Genomic DNA, 20,518 nt, shown 5'->3' on the forward strand with positions numbered 1-20,518 from the left:
CTCTGCTCAAGAGAAAATAGTGTTTTTTTATTCCAGTTTTATTGTTAATGGTATGTGGTACAAAACAACAATATACATACACACAGTTACAAAGTATATGAACAGATTCATATTAAAAGGTGTTTTGTTTTAAACATGCATTTTCCAGTTGACTATGATCCATTTGAAGGGAAAAAGAAAAAGCAGCATTCCCCAACTTAACCAGTGAATGCAGGAGAGGCTGCTCAGAGACTGCTACCTTTTCACATTTGGTGGCAATGCCCCATAGCTAAATCATATTGGCTCTCAATCAAACCATGAATTGAAGTAGCCCTGTCTATAACTCTTCCTTTCAACCCCTGGATTTTTCTTATCAATAAAAATCCCTAAGATAAAATGCAAACTGAGATTGTCACTCTTAACTATTATGATAAACTCTGCCAAAAGACAGATACCAAATTGCTGGAAAAAAAAGAGATCTTCCATCTCGACTGGACTCATGGAAATCTATAGTGTGACATACACTTCAATTGGAAAAATACCATTTCGTGCACACTAAGCGCATAAACGAGTATCACAACATTTTGTTTCTTTGGGAGGAATACTTAAAGGGTCATTAAACTCAATATTTTTATTTCATGATTCAGACAGAGAACACAATTTTAAACAACATTCCAATTTACTTCTATTATCTAATTTGCTTCATTTTTTAGATATCCTTTGTTAAAGAAATAGCAATGCACATGGGTGAGCCAATCACATGAGGCAAATGTGTGCAGCCACTAATCAGAAGCTACTGAGCCTATCTAGATATGCTTTTAATGAACGAATATCAAGAGAATGAAGCAAATTAGATAATAGAAGTAAATTAGAAAGTTGTTTAAAATTGTATTCTCTATCTGAATCATGAAAGAAACATTTGGGGTTTAATGTCCCTTTAAACAGCTAAATGGCTTTGCTATGTATTAGACAGCAATGTTGCTGGATATAGAAAGTTATCTCCAATCATAGTTAATACCGCATTTGTGACATGTACCTAGAGTGTAAGACTGTGCATCCAAGGTTCAGTTATATACGTATTCAGTTATCATGCATTGTAAACTCACCACACTGTTTAATCTGTATTGATCTCGTGTTGTAAACCTTAAATTTATTTCAATAAAAATTTTAAAATGAAAAAAAAAAAAAAGCAGCAAGTGGGACATAAAACAATTAGTTTTGTAGGTATTTTACTAATGGATACATTTATTAAACAAAACAAATAATAATACAACAGATCACACTGAAGAATATAGTTACTATCTGTAATTCTATGATTACCTAAAGTATAAAAACAACAAAGGAAATTCACACAAGATAATAGTCTATAAAACAAACTGAGATAAGCTCAGTTTGCACAGGACACATTATTTTCTGCACTTTGTGCTTGATGACATCAGTGGAAGTCTCAGTATTTCCATTTCACGTCATTGACGAATGTAAAGCCCTAGACTTTATGCCTGAGGGAACATCACATGACAGACTGGAAACGTGAGCTAGGTTGATTACAGGAAAATCGCACTCTTGCGCAGAAGTGATCACATTTTCCATTTTTAATCTTTCACCTTAGGGTAACTTTAAACACATTAGGCATATGAAAGAAATAGAGAGAGAACTCTACATTTGGCTACAACGATTGCTGAACTAACACCCTCTCATAGGATATGACCTTTAAAAGACATTCAAATCAAATAATAAAATGCTTTATTCCATTAATGGATTATTTTTTCAATATATAAAATTGTATCTGAGACAATAAAAAAGGGGCATGAAAGGCATTTTTCTCTTTCATGATTCTTTAAAGTTCCATGCTCTAATTTGCTTTGCTCTCCTGGTATTCTTTGTTGAAAAGCATACCTAAGTAGGCCGAGAGGTAGCTGCTGATAAATGCCTCATCATTGGCTCACCTGATATATACAGCTAGCTCCCAGTAGTGCATTGTTACTCCTCCTACAAAAGGATACCTATAGAATGAAGCAAATTTTATATAAAAAGTAGTTTAAAAATTGTATGTTCTGTATAAATCATGAAAAAAAACATTTGGGTTTTATGTCCCTCCAACCACATCTAAAGTGTAAGACAACCAAAAATGTAGATCTAGTGCACTCCCAGGCCACCCCTGATTTGAAAGAAGCCAATGACTGGACCAAAACCTTAGGGCAGTGGGTTTTTTTGAAAGCTTTTATTTAATAAGCACACTAGGGGGTAAATGTAACAAATGCCGGGTCGACATGATTTGCTGCAGCGAATCATTTCCGCCCGGCATCGCTAAATGCCAACAGCATATGCTCTCGGCATTTAACATTGCACAAGCATTTTTTGCTTCTTAACTTAAGTTTCCAGCGACCTGGAAACTTCACGGGTAGAAAGCAGAATCCGCTGCTTATTAATACTACCCTTTGGACTGAAAATGAAGAGGATACAACACAAACTAGTGACGGGTGTTTGAAGAAGCGGCAATATCGTAAATAAGAAGACAATTATATGGATTTTGGCTTTACATCAACAAATTTCAATGGTGAAGAGAGACCGCAGTGTGTAGTGTGTTTGAAGAGTTTGTCTCCAGAGTGCATGATTCCAAGTAAGCTAAAACTCCATTTGGAAACCAATCATTCAAAGCTGGTTGGTAAATCTCGCAACTTCTTTAACAGAAAAGTAAAACAATTGAAAGAACAACAACAAGGTACCTTTTCTCTGCATTTGTCAATACCAAACAATGCTCTGCTAGCCTCATATAAGGTTGCATATAGAGTTGGGAAGTGTAAAAAGTCCCATAACATTGCAAAGCAACTAATTCTAAAGGCTGCTATAGATTTAGTGAACATTATGATCGGCAAATCTGCTGGGAAACTGTTTCAAATGTGCCTTTGTCTAACAATACTAAAAGTCGCAGAATTCAGCACATGGCAGAGGATCTCAATGATTAATTAATTGAAAAACTGAAAGGAAAGGAATTTGGCTTGCAGCTTGATGAGGCCACTGACAATAACAAGGATGCACATTTGATTTGCTATGTACGGTTCGTAGATGGCAATAACATTGTGGAAGACCTTCTCTTTTGTAAAAGTATCAATGCAAGTACAAAGGCTCAAGACTTGTTTGAGATCCTGGAAACATTTATGGTTGAAAATAATTTGGAATGGACAAAGTGCGTTGGTGTCTGTACTGATGGTGGTCGTTCGATGTCTGGTCGTTATGGAGGATTGCAGGCGCTTATCAGAAACAAAGCTCTGGATGCACTGTGGACCCATTGCTTTATTCATAGAGAAGCAATCGCATAAAAGTATTTGAGTCCTCCGTTGAATCTGGTTTTAGAATGTGTGGTGAATGTGGTAAACTTTATAAAAACCATATCAGTGAAAGCAAGGCTTTTAAAAAAAAAATGTGTGAGGATATGGGAGCCAAATACACGTCTTTGTTGTACTACTGCCACTCACGATGGTTCTCTCGTGGCAATATATTGTCCCGTACGTTTCAATTACGGCAAGAAATCTACATTTTTCTTGAAGAATAAAAACACGAGTATGCCAAACGCTTTGTGGAAACAGATTTTTTAGTGAAACTAGCATACTTGTGATATTTTTGAAAAGTTAAATGCATTGAATCCCTCCCTTCAGGGAGGCAACAAGCACATTTTTAAATTGGATGAGAAGATTTGAGCTTTCAGAAAAAAGTTATAACTTTGGAGAAAAAAATAAAGACGTGGAAACAAAAGATTGTTTCCCCTTGTTGCAGCAGTTTGTGGTCTCCTATGGGTTTTTCAGCGGGTCACTGTGATAAAAAGCAAATACTGTGCAAAAATCAACGTGGAACAGGAAATGAGGGTGACTGTATCCGATTTTATTCCGAGATTTCAAAAGATGTGTAGTGAACAACAGGCTCATTCGTCTCACTAATTATTCATATCAATAAATTGTGATTTTTGTGATGTTCGCTCTTAAATCTTTTCAAATAAAAGATTGTTGGTTCCTTATGATTTTATTCATTTAAGTGTAAATGTGTGATAATTTGCGTTTAATACTAATCACACCAAGCCACCAACTGCAGACTGCAACTGTCAGGTATGTAATATAGAACTATGGTTTGACTTGGGGTGCCTTTGAAAAATCTTAAAACATTAAGTGTGCAGTGAAATGAAAAAGTTTGGGAACCACTGCCTTAGAGTGAACAAAACAAAACAAACCAACAAAGAAACAATGATTTGTGTATATGCACTAATGTAAAAAGCAAAAGTAAAATCATAAAAATAAAAAAGGCTATTGATTGAAAAAAAATATATATATATATTGGAGGGATAGGGATTCTGAAAATACTGTAATTGCCCAAATGGTTTCTTCTGAAGTAAACGTCCTTTTTTACTTGCTTTGTAATCGTTCATAAGGAGTCAAACAGGTCTATCCAGAAATCTGCAAACTTCCAACAAACTTATGTTTGAAAAAAGTTGTGAGGTCAGTTAAACTAGGTCATGCCGATCCAGCCAAAGGTTTGCTTAAACAGTTTTCTGATTTACTTAAAAGGGACAGTCGACTCCAGAATTTTATTTTTAAAAAAGATAGATAATGCCTTTATTACCCATTCAACAGTTTTGCATAACAAACAGTTATAGTAATACATTTTTTACCTCTGTGATTACCTTGTATCTAAGCCTCTGCAGAGTGCCCCCTTATCTCAGATCTTTTGATAGAAGTGCATTTTAGCCAATTAGTGCTGCCTCATTAATAACTCCATGAGAGCGAGCACAATGTTATATATATGGTACACATGAACTAGCAGTGTATTGCTGTGAAAAGCTATAGCATAAAATGCTGTGAGATAAGAGGCGGTCTGTAGTGGCTTAGAGACAGGTAGAAGTTTAAAGGTTATAAAGTATATTGATATTATGTTGGTTGTGCAAAGCTAGAGAATATGTAGTAAAAGTCGTTATTTATCTTTTTTTTAAAAACAACATGTTTTGGAGTCGACTGTCCCTTTAATATTATTGTATTGTAGTTTAGCACGTATTTGTGTTTCATCTGTGTGTTTTTTTTTTAATACATCAAATGCTTTAAAGGGACATGGACATCAACATTTTAAAATGGTTTCCAATTTTCTTCTATTATCAAATGTACATTTCCATGGTTTTCTTTGTCTTTGAACACAAGATGGCAGCCATGTTTGTACAAGGTTTAATGTTGTTAAAAACATTTTGCAAAACTGCAGCTATATAGAGCTCCAGACACTTGCATGCACCTGAACCTACATACCTGCCTGCTTTTCAAAACGAATCCAAGAGAATTAAGTACATTTAAGCAAAGTAGTAACTTGAAATGTGTCTTAAAACTGAACACTTTATATGAATCGACAATTTGGGGTTTCATGTCCCTTTTAATTTACTTGAAAGGGCTCCTTTACAAGAGAACATACTGAAATAGGCTCAGAAGCATGCACACTATGTATGATAAAAAAAAAAAGCACTGTAGTCTCTTTTAAATAAAAAAAACAGTAAAAATAATTAAAGGGATTTAATTTATTTTAGGATTCAGATAGAACATACAATTTTAAACAACTTTAATCCTATTATCACATTGCACTACTGACAGGAAGCTGAAAATATCTATTTAGCCAATCACAAGAGACAAATGTGTGCAGGCACCAATTAGCAGCAGCCCCACTAGTGTATGATATGTGCGTATTCATTTTTAACAAGGGATACTAAGAGAACTAAGCACATTTGAGAATAGAAGTGAATTTAAAAGTGTGTTAAAATGACATGCTCTATCTGAATCATGCACGTTTCATTTTGACTTTCCTATCCCTTTAAACAGTGTCTCTAGCTATACAGCTTGGTTTACCATAGAATGTATGGTTACAGCACTCTAAAGCGCCCTCTACAGGTTGCTTGTATAACAATGCTACAAACACTGTAGTAATAAGGTACTAAAGACGTGGATGTTTCCTGAGTGAATTAGATTTTTTTAAATGGAATGCTCTGTCTGAATTATAAAAGTGCAGTTTTTACTACCATTTCCCTTAAAATGTAATACTAAATGATACACAAATATAGTGTTAAATCTAATTCAATATTATTTCAAATTAAAACTATTTTATAATTTAATAGGTATAAATTTGTATTTGGTACTGCATATTTCACACTGTTATTGCATTTGCCAAAAAACAAACACTTAAATGCATTTAAAAAACTGTCCTTTTGATAGCATTTTGCTTTTTTGTACTTTTTTTTTTTGCTCTAGCCATTAGAGAGACTGCAAAGTCAACATTAGATGCTCCTGATTTAGACAGAGCATGCAACTTTTTCCATTTTACTTGTATCAATTTTCTTTATTCTCTTGGTATCCTTTGTTGAAGGGGAGCAGCAATGCACTACTGAGAGCAAGCTGATCCCATCTGGTGAGCTAATAAGACACTTCTATTTACAACCATAAATCACCACCTAGTTCCCAGTAGTGCATTATTGCTCATGTGCCTACCTAGATATACTTTTCGACAAACAATACCAAAGAATGAAGCAAATTTGATAGAACAGGAGAGATGTTTATCATTGTATGCTCTGTTGACTTTACCTTGTAGTTTTACTGTAGAGCATACAACTTAAAAAATGTTTCTAACTTAATTTCATTGTCACATTTTCTTTGTTCTCATGTTATTCTTTGTTGAAGATATATTTTAACAGGTAGCATGCATGTGTCTGGAGAACTAAATGGCAGAAAAAAAGTGCTGCCATCAAGTGCTTTTGCTAATGTATAACATTATTACAAACTGAGGCCATATAGTACTCAGACACATGCTTACCTTCCTGCTTTTTAACAAAGGATAACAAGAAAACAAAGAAAATTTGATAAAAGAAGTAAAATGGAAAGTTGTTTAAATTTGTATTCTCTATCTGAATCATGAAAGAAAAATGATGGGTTTATGTCTCTTTGATTGCTTTATCTCTTTTATATTTTCCTATTAATGTGTGAATTTGTAAGGTCAGCGTTTAGAATTCTGTTGGATTCATGTCAGCCTTTCAGGGAAAAAAACTGGTAAAAACAATGAATTTATTTAGGGCCTTTCCTTACTATACAGAATTCAATAATAAATATAATAAACCTTTAATATGATCAGGCTTTTTTAGTCAAAACTATAGCATAGCTGTAGATCATACAACTTAAAATTGTCATTTTTAAGAGGGCAGAAACTTGCTATACTTTTATTAGCAAGTCAGCATTTTTTTTTAAACAAAACCAAGGGCTATGCAGGTTGGTTGTACAGTAAAGGTTAAGTGTTGACTTAGCCCAAGTCACTTAACAGTCGGAAGCAACCAGTAAAGCTGACCTAAAATCTAAAAGGCCATTTAAAAATAGTGATTTTTTATTTCCAATGTTGCTTCTACACACCATGATCAAATCTAACATAACTGATCCAAATCAGTCATTATCCAAACTGCTTGGGACCAGAAAAGTTGTGGATTCCTGAATATTTCCATCTGTAAAATGGGGCAGCTTGGAAAGGGGATTAGTCAAGTGTAATCAACAATATCTTATTCCATTCAGGCAATAATTTACATGCCATAATAATAGCTTATATATAAACCTGAATGTAGCTTTCTATCATTTGTATTACTTTTGTATACATAGTACCAGCAGGAAGATAGTACACTGATGACATCATAATCTTGGCTGCATCTATGCACTCTGCTAAATAGCATTGACAGGTTGTTGAATCCAACTAGTGAGCCTTTTGTGATTAGACGCTATATGCTGCCCAGATGATGTCATCAGTGGGCAGAGCTTGGCAGCCATTTCAAAGTGGCCAGAAACAATATTCATTTTAAAATAACTTTTTTTTACCGTACCTGCTGCATGAGATATAGAAAGGGTGCAGGAGGCTATTTGTAGCTTAATCCAAGGAAAGACTTTAAGAGGACTAAGGCGTAGACTGTCCCTTTAAAGTATTTCGATAGTTGAAATCTAAGAAGAATTTCCTGGATTATCAAGAAGAGCCAGAGCTTAGAAATTAAAGTTAAAAATAAGTCTCCTCTATCTGCGGTAAATAACATACCTCATGAGCCAACATTCTGTAGAGTTCTTCTTTTGTGATTGACAGCCTCTCTCGGTCTGTACTGTCGACAACCAGGATTATAAACTATAGAGAAAGCAAAAATAAGATTTCAAATCTTAGCATAAGATCTGGTTAATAACAAAAAATATGCACTGATTTAAGTTACCTGATCTAGCTTTCTAAGGAACTTCACAGAAGACTCTAAATAGTTCTACCTCTATGTTTACGTTAAATATTATATATATATAATACACACACACATATGCATATGTAGATAAAAGGCACTCACTGGAAAAATTAAGACTTAGCTTTTAATGAATAGTTAGTTTAAAAACGCATAACGTTTCGGAGGCATTCCACCTCCTTTTTCAAATGCATGATACAGACATTTTGGAAAGTACAAAAAGCAGTATGTATCATGCATTTGAAAAAGGAGGTGGAATGCCTCCGAAACGTTATGCGTTTTTAACCTAACTATTCATTAAAAGCTAAGTCCTAATTTATATACACACATTATATATATATATATATATATATATATATATACATACACACACATACATACATATACACACATATATATACATATACGTACATACACACCCATATCAGAGAGAGAGAGAGAGAGAGAGAGAGAGAGAGAGAGAGAGAGAGATACAGACTAAACTGATTACTTTATTATTTAACAGCAATTATCTGTTAATGTCCTAAAGATCCATAATACATTTAGAAGCTTTGGATAAGAGAAAGTAAACCCAATTTTTTTCTTTCATGATTAAGATAGAGCATGCAATTTTAGACAATGTTCCAATTTACTTCTATTGTCTAATTTGTTTCATTCTCTTGGTATCATTTGTTGAAAAGTAAACCTTTGTTAGACTCAAGAGCTGCTGATTGGTGGCTGCACTTGCATGTCTTATTGGCTCACCCATGTGCAGTGCCATTTCTTCATAAAAGGATACCAAGAGAATGAAGCAAATTAGATAACAGACCTAAAATGGAAAGTTGTTTAAAATTGTACGTTCTGTCTGAATTACAGTATAAAATAAAAAAATTAAGTTTCTTGTCCCTTTAAAGGATGGTTTTAAAAAACACTTACACAGTTTGCTGATACTGTCATTACAAATGATATCCAATTGCATTTTATACTCATAAGACTGCCTATCACAATCTCACAGAGATGGAGTTTATTGAGATCATGCAGTTTAAGAAAAACAGGTGTGAGAATGTCACAGTTGATGACCTTGATATGAGGCTTGAGGGTTTTGGCAACTTGCCTTTAGGTTTACAGTTAATCCCTATATCAGAGAAGGCTGTAAAACATTAAGAAATACAGTGCAACCCTCTTTGGCATTCAAGGAGTTAACAGGTGTTCAACCCACTAGTAGAAATGCTGTCTGTGTTCACGCTAAGACCATGGCAGCATTGTGCATTTAATATTTTTGCAGCCAAACTATTGTTATTGCAGTGACATTTACTGATGAGGACCCTAGAAATAAACTAATATAAAACTACTTTACGTACTTGGTCATTGCTTCACCACAGATAAGTTAGTGGTGCCAGAGTAACAAAGCCTTAGGGTGAATGTTACAGCAATTCACACTGTAGCTTCTGGCAACGTATTACAAATAAACATAATTAATATTTGGCAGATGAGGTAAAAAAGCCAATTACTGATGACCTGTAAAAATCATCAATCCAACCCAACCCCTCTTTGTCAACATGCAGATACATTTTTCAAAGACTTCAACAGGCAATTATATACTGTATGCACTATATGGCCAAAAGTATGTGGGCACCTGACCATCTTATAAACTTGGTGGTCCTCTTATTCAAAAGCCATGGGCATTAATATTGAGTTGGCATCTCTTTTGTGGCAATAACAGCTGTAACTCTTCTGGGAAGGCTTTCCACAAGATTTTGGAACGCGTCTGTGGAAATTTATGTCCATTCAGCCAAAAGAGCACTTGTGGGGTCATAGCACTGATGTTGGACGAAAAGGTCTGGCTTAAAATTTGTGTTCCAATTCATTCCAAAGAAGTTCACTGGGAGGTGAGGGCTCTGTGCAGACCATTCAAATTCCTCAACACCAAACTCAAACAATGTCTTCATTAAACTCACTTTGTGCACAGAGGTACAGTCCTGCTGGAAGAGGAAAGTGCCTTCACCAAACTTCAAAGTTTGAAGCACCCAATTGCACAAAATATTTTTGTATCCTGTAGCATTAAGATGGCCCTTCACTGGAACTAAGAGACCTATTCAGACCCTGGAAAAACCAACTACAGACCATTATCCCTCAGCCATAAAACTTTACAGTAGGCATTATGCATTCTAGTAGGTAGCGTTGTCCTAGCATCTGCCAAGCACAGATTGCTCTATTAGACTGCCAGATAGTAAAGCGTGATTCATCACTCCAGAGAACAATTTCCACACTGTTCTAGAATCCAGTGGTGGCATGTTTTACACCACTCCAGCCTAGGCTTGGCATTGCACATGTGAGGTTTATGCACAGCTGCTCGGCCATGGAAACTCATTACATGAAGCACGTGATGCACAGTTCTTGTGTTGATTTTGCTTCCAGAGGCAGTTTAAGACTCTTTAGCAAGTGATGCAACAGATAGGCAATTTTTACATGCTACATGCTTTAGCACTCCTGCTCTTTAGTTGTTCCTCCTAGACCGTTGTTTCCCAAACCCAGTCCTCGGGACCCTTACTCAGGCCAGATATTCATTATATCTTAACTAGAGCACAGGTGAAATAATCAGCTGATGGGTGAGCTGATTATATCTTAACTAGAGCACAGGTGAAACAATCAGCTCACCCATCAGCTGATTATTTCACCTGTGCTCTAGTTAAGATATAAATGAATATATGGCCTGAGTAAGGGTCCCGAGGACTGGGTTTGGGAAACACTGTCCTAGATGCTTCCACTTCACCATAATACCATCTACAATTGATTGGGCAACATCTAGTATGGAAGAAATTTCCTTAATCGACTTGTGGCAAAGGTGACATTATATGACAGTGTGACGTTTAAAGTCACTGAGCTTTTCAGTACAATCCATTATACTGCCAATGTTCATCTATGGAGGTTTTATGGCTATATGCTATAATTTATGAACCTGTTAGCAATGGGTGTGGCTTAAACGCCGGAATTCAATAATTAGATGGGGTGTATACATACTTTTGGCCATGTAGTGTGTGTCCCAGTACAAGTCTTGGGTATATCAACATGCATACAAATGCTATGTTACTTCCTCTTCTTACTATGTAGAAAGAGTAGTTTGTAGCGGTGCTCGGACAAAATTCCGACGAACAAAATGCCGAAGCACATTCGTCCGTCAGACATATGTCCGAGATACACTGCTTCCGACTGCACGCCGAACAGCACAATCACGCAATCACGTAATTGCGTAATTGTCATCAGTAAAAAAGCGGAGAATTTAAATATATATTGTGGCTACTGAGGTAAAAAAACAACACAAACACTTACTCAAGATTAAACTTTTTAAAGGCAATAGCACATAATATATAAGATTTACTTAAATAAATCAAGATACATTCGGCCGAGGGCAGATACGATCCAAAATTTTCTGTTACAATCAGCGACTCGGGCGCCGCAACCGCCTCTGGGAACCTATCCATGGGTCCCTACCCTCACGATGTACTTTTAACACATAATATAATTATAATATTATAATTAATATGTTGTATATAAATTGATTTAATTGTCTTTTGTCAGTCCACTATTAAAAATGTTATAAATATTATATATAAGTTGATTTAATTGTCTTTTGTCAGTCCACTATTGAAAATTTTATAAAACCGTGATTTTTAAGCTTCATTCCCACCCAGCAGCCGGATAAATGTCTTTCGGAATATTGTCCGTCGGACAAGCGTCAGTCGGATAACAGTCCGGCCACGGTTTGTAGCAGCCGTATTAGTCCAGTATTTAAATATGAAAATAAAGTATTGAAGTATGCAGTGGTACCTTTTTTTATTGGAAGAACATAACACAGTACAAGACAAGCTTAGGTTGGTCCAATAAAAAAGGTACCACTGCAAACTGCAATACTCTTGATATTTTGATATACAGAAAGAGAAAATAGAAATCTCAATATGAAAAGGTGGTGTAAGAATAGCCAGTATAAGCAAAGTAAAGACCACTTGTATATACGGTATATAACTGAAGTGAGTATACCCATGTGCAATATCACTTACATGTCAAATTATCTAAAATGTTATCACCTCTCAATAATTCCATTATTTCTAAGTTGTCAAGTAGAGTATTTCCTCTTATGAACAATCAAAAACAAACATTTTAGAAAGATTATATTAAAAATATACGTCCCAAAGTAGAAACTTAATGCAACAAAAGCAAATAAACCTGTGGTCACTGACACACAAGTTAGATCACTGAACCAAACTGATTACATCTGTGATTTCCAATTAGCCTAATTGCATGAACATGGTAATAAAATGGCCTGTGAACACCAGAACATTCTCAGTTTTGGACCTTTGGGTTATGTCTATCTGCATGTCTGCATCATGGCTCCACATGGAAAAGCATTCCCAGAGGAATAGAAAAACTGATTGTGAGAAATCATAAAGATGGAAAAGGATACAGGAAAATCAGTGAAGGAAAAATCAGTGGTCAACTAAAAAAGCAGTCAAAACAGTTGCAGCAATAATCTGGAGGTACAGACCGAGCCAAACTACCACTAATCAGAGCCGCAGTAGCCGTCGTCCTAAAATGAAGCCACGGACAGTGCACTTCTTACAAAATCAACCTCTGAAATACAGACCGGAAAGTGCTTCAGGCTTGGCTCAGGGGTTATCATTGGAAATTGGAGTTTACCTGACAGATCACATTGTGGAAAGGAAATTGCATAATGTCAACCTATATAGACAGGGTCCAAGAATTAAAAACAAAAAAACAAAAACAACATTTTGCTTGCTCTTTGGCACAAAACTGCAAGGTTAAATTTGCTAAACGGCATTCAAATATTAAAATAGACTTTTTAGATTTGATGTTATATAAGGACAAGAAAGAGAAAATTGCGGTATCTAATTACCGTAAAACGACAGATAGGAACAGTTTCATTAATGCCAAAAGTGCTCATTTAAAGAATTGGAAGAACAACGTTCCTTTTAATCAATATTTGAGACTTGGAAGGAATTGCACTTCTGAGGCTAACTTTTAAAAAGAAACAGATATTCTAGATAGAAAATGTATTGAGAAAGGATATGAGATTTATTTGCTGAAAGAGGTCAGAAATAAAGCCACTAATAGGAATAGAAAATCTTAATTAAAACAAGAAGTAATGGGATCAACAAAAAACAGTTTCATGATTCACAGCCCCCAGTAAGATTCATCACATCATATAGTGAGGGTGCTCAGATTATTTAAAAAAGAATCCTTTTAACAGATCCCATTTTACAGAATTGCTTAGGAGAGCCTCCTAAGATCACTTTTAGAAAAGGGAAAAACTTGAAGAATTTTCTGGCTCCAAGTAAGCCAAGATCCCGGCAAACCATTCGCGATGTGGGTACGATTTGGTTAAATTCAAGTAAAGGTGTGTTCAACATCCAACAAACTGCAACTCCATTTATGTTGTGTAATGTTCAGCCTTGCGGCTGCAATTTGTTATATATTGATAGAATGAAACTGAAGAACAGAACATGTTTAAGTGAGCATATGAAAAATATTAAAAATAAACATAGCGTGTCAGTACACTTTATGCAGGTCCATGAGTGTAATTCAACACATAATAGATTGCTCCCTCACATGAAAACAGACTTGTGAGACTTAAAGTGTCAGTAAACTTAAAAAATAACGTTATATAATTCTGCACATAGTGCAGAATTATATAACATTATATTAGCCTTATCGTTATAAAACCTTATTTCCCCTTTGAATTTTTTTAAAATATGACAGGTTTTCAGACCCGCTCTCTGCGCTCTTCTGAGCAGGTCTGTTTTTATTACACAGCGCATCGGGACAGCTGTATAGTCACAGCCCGGCCAGGCCGCGCCATAACACTAAGTGCAGCTCGCTCCTGCTCTGTCTGACAGCAGGAGCGAGCTGCACTTAGTGTTATGGCGCGGTCGGGCCGGGCTGCAACTATACAGCTGGCCCAATGCGCTGTGTAATAAAAACAGACCCGCTCAGAAGAGCGCAGAGAGCGGGTCTGAAAACCTTTCATATTTTAAAAAAATTCAAAGGGGAAATAAGGTTTTATAACGATAAGGCTAATATAATGTTATATAATTCTGCACTATGTGCAGAATTATATAACATTATTTTTTAGGTTTACTGTCCCTTTAAACAGGAAACATATTGGATCCACAAATTAGAGTGCTTGCAACCTAAAGGTTTAAATATAGATATGCAAGCTTTCATGTGACGTAAAGAGAGATTTCGCTTAAAAAAAAAATTAGTGATAATTTAATAGGAACAGAGTGTTATGATATATTTATGTGGCGATCGCCTAGCATAAGGTGATATAGATGAATAAATAATGATGCGGTGCACTTCATCTATTTGTACTTTCCTTTTTATTACTTTTTTTTTAGTAGAAAAGGTTGTTTAGAATAAGCAGAAAGGTTTTAGAGGAATTGTTAAATTACTTTGCATTTGTTAATATGTAACCGTTTTCTGGTGACTTAAAGGGACATAATACTCATATGCTAAATCACTTGAAACTGATGCAGTATAACTGTAAAAAGCTGACAGGAAAATATCACCTGAGCATCTCTATGTAAAAAAGGAAGATATTTTACCTCACAATCTCCTCAGCTCAGCAGAGTAAGTTCTGTGTAAAAAGTTATACTTCACCTGCTCCCAGCTGCAGGTAAAAAAAAAAAAAAAATGAAGAAATGAACAGCAGCCAATCAGCATCAGCAGTGCTGAGGTCATGAACTCTTACTGTGATCTCATGAGATTTGACTTAACTCTCATGAGATTTCATAGTAAGCTTCCTTTACCTGATTGGTGAAATAATATGAGAGTTCACGAGGCTCATCCTTCCAGCTGTCCCAGGACAGACACACTAAAATACTGCTTAGAAATCGTTTACAATGGGAGGTGGCTACTGAGGAGCTTTTGAGGTAAAATATCTTTCTTTTTTACATAGAGATGCTAAGGTGATATTTTCTAGTCAGCTTTTTACAGCTATGCTGCATCACTTTCAAGTGTTTAAACATTTGGGTATTATGGCCCTTTAAGCGCATACAATGTATATGTAATGCAGTTACACTTCTGAATCATTTGACACTGAAGTGGTATTGCACAGGGGGGTACTCACTTCTGTTGTATTATATATCTAAATCTATCTATATTAGTAATCGAATAGTTTTTTTTAACTACACTGTAGTGTAGATAACACTGGGGCAGTAATAGATTCCCTAATACATAAAAAATAAATACAATAATAAAAAGAAAAGTGATGCTGCCTTTGCTGGGGTGGGCATACATGTTGTGAGCTTTCACAAGATTACAAGTGAGGCACAATCTTAAATGGACAGTCAAGTCTAAAAAAAAAAAAACTTTCATGATTTAAATAGGGCACGCAATTTTAAAAAATGTCCCAATTTATTTTTATCACCAATTTTGTTCTGTTTTCTTGGTATTCTGAGTTGAAAGCTAAACCTAGGAGGTTCATATGCTAATTTCTTAGACCTTGAAGACTGCCTCTAATCTGAATGCATTTTGACCACTAGAAGGCATTAGTTCATGTGTTTCATATAGATAACATTGAGCTCATGCAAGTGAAGTGACCTAGGAGTGAGCACTAACTGGCTAAAATGCAAGTCTGTGAAAAGAACTGAAATAAGGGGGCAGTCAGCAGAAGCTTAGATACAAGGTAATTACAGAGGTAAAACATGTATTATTATAACTGTGTTGGTTTTGCAAAACTTGGGAATGGGTAATAAAAGGATTATCTTTCTTTTTAAACAACAAAAAAACAGAATTTATGTTTACCTGATAAATTACTTTCTCCAACGGTGTGTCCGGTCCACGGCGTCATCCTTACTTGTGGGATATTCTCTTCCCCAACAGGAAATGGCAAAGAGCCCAGCAAAGCTGGTCACATGATCCCTCCTAGGCTCCGCCTTCCCCAGTCATTCGACCGACGTAAAGGAGGAATATTTGCATAGGAGAAATCATATGATACCGTGGTGACTGTAGTTAGAGAAAATAAATCATCAGACCTGATTAAAAAAACCAGGGCGGGCCGTGGACCGGACACACCGTTGGAGAAAGTAATTTATCAGGTAAACATAAATTCTGTTTTCTCCAACATAGGTGTGTCCGGTCCACGGCGTCATCCTTACTTGTGGGAACCAATACCAAAGCTTTAGGACACGGATGATGGGAGGGAGCAAATCAGGTCACCTAGATGGAAGGCACCACGGCTTGCAAAACCTCTCTCCCAAAAATAGCCTCAGAAGAAGCAAAAGTATCAAATTTGTAAAATTTAGTAAAAGTGTGCAGTGAAGACCAAGTCGCTGCCTTACATATCTGATCAACAGAAGCCTCGTTCTTGAAGGCCCATGTGGAAGCCACGGCCCTAGTGGAATGAGCTGTGATTCTTTCAGGAGGCTGCCGTCCGGCAGTCTCATAAGCCAATCTGATGATGCTTTTAAGCCAAAAAGAGAGAGAGGTAGAAGTTGCTTTTTGACCTCTCCTTTTACCAGAATAAACAACAAACAAGGAAGATGTTTGTCTGAAATCCTTTGTAGCCTCTAAATAGAATTTTAGAGCACGAACTACATCCAAATTGTGCAACAAACGTTCCTTCTTTGAAACTGGATTCGGACACAAAGAAGGCACGACTATCTCCTGGTTAATATTTTTGTTAGAAACAACTTTCGGAAGAAAACCAGGTTTAGTACGCAAAACCACCTTATCTGCATGGAACACCAGATAAGGAGGAGAACACTGCAGAGCAGATAACTCTGAAACTCTTCTAGCAGAAGAAATTGCAACCAAAAACAAAACTTTCCAAGATAATAACTTGATATCAACGGAATGTAGGGGTTCAAACGGAACCCCCTGAAGAACTGAAAGAACTAAATTAAGACTCCAAGGAGGAGTCAAAGGTTTGTAAACAGGCTTGATTCTAACCAGAGCCTGAACAAAAGCTTGAACATCTGGCACAGCCGCCAGCTTTTTGTGAAGTAAAACAGATAAAGCAGAAATCTGTCCCTTCAAAGAACTTGCAGATAATCCTTTCTCCAAACCTTCTTGAAGAAAGGATAGAATCTTAGGAATTTTTATCTTGTTCACACCAACAGATATATATTTTTTCCATATTTTATGGTAGATTTTTCTAGTTACAGGCTTTCTGGCCTGAACAAGAGTATCAATGACAGAATCTGAGAACCCTCGCTTTGATAAAATCAAACGTTCAATCTCCAAGCAGTCAGTTGGAGTGAGGCCAGATTCGGATGTTCGAACGGACCTTGAACAAGAAGGTCCTGTCTCAGAGGTAGCTTCCATGGTGGAGCCGATGACATATTCACCAGATCTGCATACCAAGTCCTGCGTGGCCACGCAGGAGCTATCAAGATCACCGATACCCTCTCCTGTTTGATCCTGGCTACCAGCCTGGGAATGAGAGGAAACGGTGGGAACACATAAGCTAGGTTGAAGCTCCAAGGTGCTACTAGTGCATCCACTAGAGTCGCCTTGGGATCCCTGGATCTGGACCCGTAGCAAGGAACCTTGAAGTTCTGACGAGACGCCATCAGATCCATGTCTGGAATGCCCCACAATTGAATTATTTGGGCAAAGATTTCCGGATGGAGTTCCCACTCCCCCGGATGAAATGTCTGACGACTCAGAAAATCCGCTTCCCAATTTTCCACTCCTGGGATGTGGATTGCAGACAAGTGGCAGGAGTGAGTCTCCGCCCATTGAATTATTTTGGTCACTTCTTCCATCGCCAGGGAACTCCTTGTTCCCCCCTGATGGTTGATATACGCAACAGTCGTCATGTTGTCTGATTGAAACCGTATGAATTTGGCCTTTGCTAGCTGAGGCCAAGCCTTGAGAGCATTGAATATCACTCTCAGTTCCAGAATATTTATCGGGAGAAGAGATTCTTCCCGAGACCAAAGACCCTGAGCTTTCAGGGGTTCCCAGACCGCGCCCCAGCCCACCAGACTGGCGTCGGTCGTGACAATGACCCACTCTGGTCTGCGGAAGCTCATCCCTTGTGACAGGTTGTCCAGGGTCAGCCACCAACGGAGTGAATCTCTGGTCCTCTGATCTACTTGTATCGTCGGAGACAAGTCTGTATAATCCCCATTCCACTGACTGAGCATGCACAGTTGTAATGGTCTTAGATGAATTTGCGCAAAAGGAACTATGTCCATTGCCGCGACCATCAAACCTATTACTTCCATGCACTGCGCTATGGAAGGAAGAAGAACAGAATGAAGTACTTGACAAGAGCTTAGAAGTTTTGATTTTCTGGCCTCTGTCAGAAAAATCCTCATTTCTAAGGAGTCTATTATTGTTCCCAAGAAGGGAACTCTTGTTGACGGAGATAGAGAACTTTTTTCTACATTCACTTTCCACCCGTGAGATCTGAGAAAGGCCAGGACAATGTCCGTATGAGCCTTTGCTTGTGGTAGAGACGACGCTTGAATCAGTATGTCGTCCAAGTAAGGTACTACTGCAATGCCCCTTGGTCTTAGCACCTCTAGAAGGGACCCTAGTACCTTTGTGAAAATTCTTGGAGCAGTGGCTAATCCGAATGGAAGTGCCACAAACTGGTAATGCTTGTCCAGAAAGGCGAACCTTAGGAACCGATGATGTTCCTTGTGGATAGGAATATGTAGATACGCATCCTTTAAATCCACCGTGGTCATGAATTGACCTTCCTGGATGGTAGGAAGAATTGTCCGAATGGTTTCCATTTTGAACGATGGAACCTTGAGAAATTTGTTTAGGATCTTGAGATCTAAGATTGGTCTGAATGTTCCCTCTTTTTTGGGAACTATGAACAGATTGGAGTAGAATCCCATCCCTTGTTCTCCTAATGGAACAGGATGAATCACTCCCATTTTTAACAGGTCTTCTACACAATGTAAGAATGCCTGTCTTTTTATGTGGTCTGAAGACAATTGAGACCTGTGGAACCTCCCCCTTGGGGGTAGCTCCTTGAATTCCAGAAGATAACCTTGGGAGACTATTTCTAGCGCCCAAGGATCCAGAACATCTCTTGCCCAAGCCTGAGCGAAGAGAGAAAGTCTGCCCCCCACCAGATCCGGTCCCGGATCGGGGGCCAACATCTCATGCTGTCTTGGTAGCAGTGGCAGGTTTCTTGGCCTGCTTACCTTTGTTCCAGCCTTGCATTGGCCTCCAGGCTGGCTTGGTTTGAGAAGTATTACCCTCTTGCTTAGAGGATGTAGAACTTGGGGCTGGTCCGTTTCTGCGAAAGGGATGAAAATTTGGTTTATTTTTAGCCTTAAAAGACCTATCCTGAGGAAGGGCGTGGCCCTTACCCCCAGTGATATCTGAAATAATCTCTTTCAAGTCAGGGCCAAACAGCGTTTTCCCCTTGAAAGGTATGTTAAGCAATTTGTTCTTGGAAGACGCATCCGCTGACCAAGATTTTAGCCAAAGCGCTCTGCGCGCCACAATAGCAAACCCCGAATTTTTCGCCGCTAATCTAGCCAATTGCAAAGTGGCGTCTAAAGTAAAAGAGTTAGCCAATTTAAGAGCATGAATTCTGTCCATAATCTCCTCATAAGAAGAATCTTTATTGAGCGACTTTTCTAGTTCATCGAACCAGAAACACGCTGCTGTAGTGACAGGAACAATGCATGAAATTGGTTGTAGAAGGTAACCTTGCTGAACAAACATCTTTTTAAGCAAACCCTCTAATTTTTTATCCATAGGATCTTTGAAAGCACAACTATCTTCTATAGGGATAGTAGTGTGTTTGTTTAGAGTAGAAACCGCCCCCTCGACCTTGGGGACTGTCTGCCATAAGTCCTTTCTGGGGTCGACCATAGGAAACAATTTCTTAAATATAGGGGGAGGGACAAAAGGTATGCCGGGCCTTTCCCATTCTTTGTTTACAATGTCCGCCACCCGCTTGGGTATAGGAAAAGCTTCGGGGGGCCCCGGGACCTCTAGGAACTTGTCCATCTTACATAATTTCTCTGGAATGACCAAATTGTCACAATCATCCAGAGTAGATAACACCTCCTTAAGCAGAGCGCGGAGATGTTCCAATTTAAATTTGAATGTAATCACATCAGGTTCAGCTTGTTGAGAAATTTTCCCTGAATCTGAAATTTCTCCCTCAGACAAAACCTCCCTGGCCCCCTCAGACTGGTGTAGGGGCATGTCAGAACCATTATCATCAGCGTCCTCATGCTCTTCGGTATTTTCTAAAACAGAGCAGTCGCGCTTTCGCTGATAAGTGGGCATTTTGGCTAA

At 37.5% G+C, this 20,518-nt stretch overlaps 1 protein-coding gene across 3 annotated transcripts in view; it reads right to left on the reverse strand.

Moving 5' to 3' along the window:
- The window catches only part of ARL5B (ADP ribosylation factor like GTPase 5B), a 128,627-nt gene that overhangs the window by 29,898 nt on the left and 78,211 nt on the right, over positions 1–20,518 (reverse strand). For 2 of the 3 annotated variants that reach the window (XM_053713970.1, XM_053713968.1), the window contains exons 4-5: positions 8,059–8,142; positions 1,926–1,982 (exon numbers count right to left, since the gene is read on the reverse strand). In XM_053713970.1, the coding sequence (XP_053569945.1) occupies positions 1,926–1,982; positions 8,059–8,142 (141 nt within the window). The remainder of the gene's footprint in view (positions 1–1,925; positions 1,983–8,058; positions 8,143–20,518) is intronic. The other variant, XM_053713969.1, reaches the window with a different exon arrangement.

This window comes from Bombina bombina, chromosome 5 (assembly GCF_027579735.1).
Source record: "Bombina bombina isolate aBomBom1 chromosome 5, aBomBom1.pri, whole genome shotgun sequence".
Lineage (NCBI taxonomy): Eukaryota > Metazoa > Chordata > Amphibia > Anura > Bombinatoridae > Bombina > Bombina bombina.